The sequence below is a fragment of the Rhinopithecus roxellana genome, chromosome 6 (genome assembly GCF_007565055.1).
Source record: "Rhinopithecus roxellana isolate Shanxi Qingling chromosome 6, ASM756505v1, whole genome shotgun sequence".
NCBI classification, from domain to species: Eukaryota; Metazoa; Chordata; class Mammalia; order Primates; family Cercopithecidae; genus Rhinopithecus; species Rhinopithecus roxellana.
In genome coordinates, this window is record NC_044554.1 from 132,790,185 (window position 1) to 132,797,062 (window position 6,878).

At 43.5% G+C, this 6,878-nt stretch overlaps 1 protein-coding gene across 1 annotated transcript; it reads left to right on the forward strand.

Annotated features, from left to right (window-relative positions):
• The first annotated feature begins 3,077 nt into the window (after positions 1 to 3,077).
• On the forward strand, positions 3,078 to 5,588 carry LOC104672188 (cytochrome c). The gene is made up of 3 exons (XM_010375926.2): positions 3,078 to 3,214; positions 4,289 to 4,465; positions 4,571 to 5,588. Exons 2-3 carry the CDS (start codon positions 4,297 to 4,299, stop codon positions 4,717 to 4,719), a joined length of 318 nt encoding a protein of 105 aa, XP_010374228.1. The 5' UTR covers positions 3,078 to 3,214; positions 4,289 to 4,296; the 3' UTR covers positions 4,720 to 5,588.
• The last annotated feature ends 1,290 nt before the right edge of the window (positions 5,589 to 6,878 follow it).

The following is a 6,878-nucleotide window of genomic DNA, read 5'->3' on the forward strand; positions in this document are numbered from 1 at the left end:
TACATACATAACTATGATATAATTTAATTTATAAATTAGGCACAGTAAGAGACTAACAATAATCATGAAGTAGAACAGTTATAACACTATACTGCAATAAAAGTTATGTGAGGCCAGGCACAGTGGTTCACACCTGTAATCCCAACACTTTGGGAGGCCGAGGTGAACACATCACAAGGTCAGGAGTTCGAGACCAGCCTGGCCAACATGGTGAAACCCTGTGTCTACTAAAGATTAAAAGAATTAGCTGGGCATGGTTGCACGTGCCTGTAATCCCAGCTACTCAGGAGGCTGAGGCAGGAGAATTGGTTGAATCCAGGAGGTGAAGGTTGCTGTGACCCGAGATTGTGCCACTGCACTCCAGCCTGGGTGACAGAGCAAGACTCTGTCTCAAAAATAAAAAAATAAATAATTTTTAAAAAGATGGAGGTGGAGGAGTAGATATAACAGAAATGAATATGAAACGAAGCGGCTTGCAGAATGTTATTGTTCTCTTCAACTAATTCTCTTAGGTACCGCAAGTAAATTGTAAGTACCATGAATCTCTTGAATACATATATATCACAAAATGTGTGGTATCTGCTTTACTACAGGAAGGTGCCAACTGTTCATTTTTGTGGTTGTTCTTTGTCTCTTCATCTTCCCATTACTTTCAATAGCAACTCTTTATCCACAATTTCCTTAGTTAAAAAAAAAAAACCTGGCCAGGCACAGTGGTTCACACCTGTAATCCCAGCTCTTTGGGAGGCTGAGGCAGGTGGATCACGAGGTCAGGAGTTCAAGACCAGTCTGGCCAACATAGTGAAACCCTGTCTCTACTAAAAATACAAAAAATTAGCCGGGCATGGTGGTGTGCGCCTGTAATCCCAGCTACTCAGAAGGCTGAGGCAGGAGAATCACGTGAACCTGGGAAGCAGAGGTTGCAGTGAGCTGAGATCACACCACTGCACTCCAGCCTGGGCAAGGACAGAACGAGACTCCATCTCAAAAAAAAAATAAAAACGCTTCCTGTTTTCTATTTTTCCTGTCATGAGAATAAATTTAAAATGGCTTCAATCCATTCACTTGGCTAACTGACTTATTCGTACATCTATATGATCTGCAGTATCAGCACATGAAACCTCATCAGTATGAACAGAGACTAGTTACTTCTGATGAAAGAACAGTTACCTATTTAAGGACTACATTGTCCTTAGAAGGGTATGAGTGGCAATATCAGGACCTGGCTTCATAAGGTCAATTTTCAAGGTGAATTTTCAAGGTGTTGCTAAGCTTGGTCTTTGAAAAATTTCAACAGTTTGCCAAATAAGCCTACTTAAGGAGTTACACCCAAATGCTGACTATCTTTGTCCCCTCCAAAAAGCACAAAAGGTCTTGAATAAGTGTGATGATTTCTGCTCTGTTTTATAGGAAGACTGTGGCTGTAGTGTGTGAAATTAGAGGGGAACTAGAAGTCAGGACACAGTTCAGAAACAAAAAAATACTCGTCATATAGGGAGATGGAGGATCAGAGCAGAAATAATAAGACCAGTGGTTTGGAAGTGATCTAAGATAATCTACGTCAACCTCCGTGTATCTATTACTTAAGTTGTAGGATGGGAGAAAGGATCCCAGAATGTAAGCTCCACCAGAAAGAGTCCTCACTGATTTTATAATACTCCAGGTACCTAGAAAAATGCCTGGCATATAACGTGCATTCAATAAACACTTTTTTTTTTTTTTTTTTTTGGAGGGAGAGTCTCACTCTGTCGCCCAGGCTGGAGTGCAGTGGCACGATTTTGGCTCACTGCAGCCTCTGCCTCCCAGGTTCAAGCGATTCTCCTGTCTCAGCCTCCCGAGTAGCTGGGATTATATGCGCGTGCCACCACGCACAGCTAATTTTTGTATTTTTAGTAGAGACGGGGTTTCGTCATGTTGGTCAGGCAGGTCTCGAACCCCTGACCTCAGGTGATACACCCGCCTCGGCCTCCCAAAGTGCTGGGATTACAGGCGTGAACCACCTCGCCTGGCCAATAAACACTTGACTCAATACGGCAGTGCCAGACAGAATACAAGTGGGGAGAAGAAATAAAAAGAAAGATGGAAAAATTAATCAGAACTTGGGACCAGAATTTGAGGAGTAAAGGAGTCAAGAAAACCAGTGATAGAACTAGGCATGTCAGGAAGGGGATCTAGTTTTAAAGGATAGCTATGATAACTAAAACCTGTGGTATTAACGCCTTTATTTCCAATATGATCTTAACTGCATTAAGTTTACTTGAACATGACTTTTATCTAGGTCAGAAGGGATGCAAATCCTCTAGATTTCCAATAATTCTCTAATCATCTAAAAATGTTTCTTCCTAGATGTTGCCAGCACACATTCTGTGTTCCTTCGGCGCACGAACGCGAGGCGGGGGAGGGCGTTAGCAGAAAAGACGCCGACAGGTAAGGGTTCAGAGTGATAATCCTGTTCTGCCGCAAATGCAGCATGTTCCTCAGTCTTGGGGCGTCCATCAAGCGGAGAGCTGGAAGATGACTGAAAGTAACCGAGTAGAGGTGGAACTAGAACAAGCTCACGAGCTGGTGCCCAACTCGTGTAACTCCTGGTTCCAGGCTGTCCCTCTAGGATGCTGCTGGCGCCAGCCATGGTAGCAGGACAGAGTCTGGGTAAAGGTCGCCGGCTGACAAGATGGTAGCTAGGAGACCTCTAGGTGCGCCAGAGTTAGGGCGTCTTTTCCTGGGCGGGCAGAACGCCCTGCTCAAAGCTCATTACATCACCACGCCCAAGAACTGATACTTTAGCAGGGCAACGCGCCAACAAGGCGACTCCACCCCACCCTCCCCGCTCCTCCAGCACACGCAAGCGCACAGAGGGCCGCGGGTGACATCACCCCTCCCGACACCACCTCGTTGTCGTACGACCAAATGCCTGTCGTAAGGGCCGGGCAAGAAAGGCCTCGAGAGGAAGGGCACGCACGCCGCACACCCTAACATGCTCGCCTGCATGCGCGCGCAGGTCCTTTGCGCAGGCATTGGGACTGGAGCCAATGAGGTGCGGCGTCGTTACTGCGTAGCCGCCAGCTCGGCCGCACGTCAGGGCGCGGAAGCGCGGAGCGAGTTTGGTTGCACTTACACCGGTACTTAAGCGCGGACCGGCGTGTCCTTGGACTTAGAGAGTGGGGACGTCCTGCTTCGGAGCGGGAATCTTTGTTGCGCCAGCGACTAAAAAGAGGTGAGAGCGGGTCGCGGAAGCCTCACCTGGCTAGAGGCAGCGCTGTGGGCGGCGCGCACTCGCGAGCGACCGAGACCCACGCGGGGAGCCTCCTAGTGGAGCCCACGCTGGGTGGGAGGGCCGGGAGTGAGGACCCTGGACTGTGGTCAGACCGAGCCGGGCGAGTAACGGCTTGAGGTGCGATGGAGCCCTAACTAGGGACAGGTATGGTCTCGGTCAGGGACTAGAGGCGGCTTAGATACAGATCAGAGGAAGATGCGGCCCCTTCTGTAGTGGTTGCTGAGGGGCTATGGAAATGATAGGCAAGACTTCCCACCCGGAAAGCCGAAGCTTAGCGCTTCACGTTCTCCTTCAGAGGGCAAAAGCTGTTGCTCTTCTAATAAGGGGCCATTTCTTTACGTGGGCATATTTCTTCCGTCAGTCGTTCTGACATCCTAGAAACAGTTTCATCAGTCACCTTGAAACCGACCTGGATGGGTGACCTCATGTTCGCCCCAGGGGATCACAGGTAGGAGAGTTGGGATGTCCCGGGGGGACCATGCAGCCTGCCCCTGCGCTCCCATTTGCAAGTTCGAGTGTCAGGCTACTCCTGTGACCTGGGCAGGTAGAAACAGCCAGTACCGCTTTTTAAACATTTGTGTGCTTTGCAATATCCTCAGGTAGAGGTGGCTTTACTTTGTAGTAAGATTAAATGACTAGGCCTTCTTAAAAGTTGAAATTGTGGTGATTTTGGCTTAATATGATCGCCCTTCAGCTTCAGATCTGTGACTTCGTGACCATGATTTTCTCTTCTGAAACTGGAGTTTGAATTAGGTTCCCTCTTTGCTTGCTTGGGCTTTAACGTTCCTTCACGTATACACACAAAAATAGGTTTTTGAGGAGGTGCTCCTAAAAAATGTTTTTGGTATTAAAGAGTATTTGGTATAAAGAGTATTAAAGCAATACAAGATTAATTCTGGTATTTAATGACATAAATTACCAATGGATTGGTAATTAAGTGGCTAGAGTGGTCATTCATTTACACTGTATTTGTTACCTGAGGAAAAATTACTAAGTTGGGGCTTTCGTTTTTAGAATTAAATATGGGTGATGTTGAGAAAGGCAAGAAGATTTTTATTATGAAGTGTTCCCAGTGCCACACCGTTGAAAAGGGAGGCAAGCACAAGACTGGGCCAAATCTCCATGGTCTCTTCGGGCGGAAGACAGGTCAGGCCCCTGGATACTCTTACACAGCCGCCAATAAGAACAAAGGTAAGAGTCACTTGTTAAATGAAACAGTACAAAACGCACGAATGTAACCTGTGACACACTATCAGGAGTGTGAAATACTTAACCGATGCATTGTTTCTTGTTTAGGCATCACCTGGGGAGAGGATACACTGATGGAGTATTTGGAGAATCCCAAGAAGTACATCCCTGGAACAAAAATGATCTTTGTCGGCATTAAGAAGAAGGAAGAAAGGGCAGACTTGATAGCTTATCTCAAAAAAGCTACTAATGAGTAATAATTGGCCGCTGCCTTATTTATTACAAAACAAATGTCTCATGACTTTTTTATGTGTACCATACTTTAATAGATCTCATACACCAGAATTCAGATCATGAATGACTGACAGAATATTTTGTTGGGCAGTCCTGATTTAAAACTAAGACTGGGTTGTGGTTAAATGAATATGTTCAGTTTTTGAATTTTAATAGTAATTCCAATTCAGTAAATGCCATCACTGTTTACCCCTTCTAAAGATATTATTAGACTTTGTTAGTAATGTTCAACTTTTCGCAAAGATGGTGAGTGCCATCTTAAAACTTACTGGAGATTGGTTTTATATTTAGATTTATATAGCTGGTTATGTGAATATATTTAAATACTGGGGAAATTCCTTCACTGTCTCAGAACCAAGCAAGATTCACCTGTGTTTTGTGTTCATTTGCCTCTTAAAGGCAAGGGTTGAAGATAAATAAGGTAGCAATGTCTAGAATTTTGGCCTTAACGCTGCCAATCTAATTATAATTCCCTGTATTTAAAATGGTTCCTTTTACTTATTGAAAAGCATTTTAGTATGGTTTATGTGTAATATTAAAGATATTCAACACTTCTCACATCTTACAAATCTATAAGGTCACATGCTTTTAAAATAGTAGCAAGTTAAACTTCACTCTGAATTCTTTACAATCTAAGTCAAACTAAGTTATAATTTAGGATTGTCTTTAAACAGCCATTCAGAAACATAAATCTGTAGAACTGTGTATTTGTGATTGGGAATGGTGCTTTTGCCAACTTAAAAGGATTAAAGTAGCGGAGATATACACAAATTTTAAAATTATGTGTGATCGCAAGACTAAAGATAATTAAAAAGAAAACCACAGATCATGATTTTTTGACTGTGCTTGATTTCATGACTGATGCAAAAATTTTAATGATTAAAAAGTGCAGGAGCCCTAAATATCAGTGCAGCAGCGTTAACCAGTCATGGTGCTAGATTGTTTACTTGGTTTTCTAGGACTGCCTGAACTAGAATAACACTTCACTAATTGACTCTTAGTTTCTTTGCCCAGATTGAGAACTGCAGCATTTATGCCAGACATGGACAGACAAATGCTTCTGGTCATAGTTTTGTGATGTGTAACAGTGTAATTACATACTGAATTATTTCATGCATAGTCTGTGCCATACACATTTAGAATAGTCCTTGGAGATTTTATGGAGATGGTGAGCACGAGGTAAGACATAAAGAATGATGAGAAAATAAATCTGTGCTGTCGGAGCTGAGAGCTGTATCTTTGTGGGACAGTGAGAAGACTGGGAAGATGTGAATCCATGGTCTCAAAGGTGATAGGGATGATTAGATAGGTGTTTAAGGCCTGAAAGCAATTTATAACATGTGAGTCTTATTTTTATTTATAGAAGAAATGTGGAAAACTTGCTATAATTCATATATGACGTCCTAGTCTGAGTTATGGTGGGGAATTTAAAGATGCATCCTGGAAATCCTTTTAAGATTTCAGCTTTTGAAAGGCCTTGTAGCAGAGGACTCGGTGACTGCATAAAGTTAGTGGTATTCAGGGACAGTGTAGCAATTAACTTACAAGGGGACAATCCTGGACTAATGTGAAAGACCTAAAGTGAAGGCTAGAGAGTTGATTTTCTTTTCTTTTCTTTTTTTGGCATTCTGGAAATGATACGGGAAACAAACATATTAAGATAGATACAGAAATACAGAAATGTGTTCAACCTTTCATCTTGGCTAGTTGTGAGGTTTTGTTTGTTTTTTGAGACATGATCACACTATTGCCAAGGCTGGGGTACAGTGGCGCGCTCTTGGCTGGCTGCAACCTCCACTTCCCAGGCTCAAGAGATTTCTCCCACTTAAGCTTCCCAAGTAGCTGGGACTACAGGTGTTCACCACCATGCCCACCTAGTTTTTTTGTAGAGATGGAGTTTTGCCATGTGGCCCCAGGGTGGTCTCAAACTCTTGAGCTCAAGCAATCTGTCCACCTGCCTTGGTTTCCCAAAGTGCTGGGATTACAGGCATGAGCCACCAGGTCCTGCCTGGTTTTCAAATTCAGTAATCTTATTTAACCCAGAAGTAATCAGCTCAATAGCAACTTAGGTTTAGGTTTATTTTTTTTTTTCAGGTTTAAAATTTCTCTCGTTTCTTTTTTT

What these genes read in the sequence shown, in the direction of transcription:
- LOC104672188 (XM_010375926.2), top strand. Translation starts at nt 4,297, where the DNA reads ATGGGTGATGTTGAGAAAGGCAAGAAGATTTTTATTATGAAGTGTTCC. An exon ending in AGCCGCCAATAAGAACAAAG is followed by an intron (nt 4,466 to 4,570) that starts GTAAGAGTCACT and finishes TTTCTTGTTTAG; the next exon opens with GCATCACCTGGGGAGAGGAT.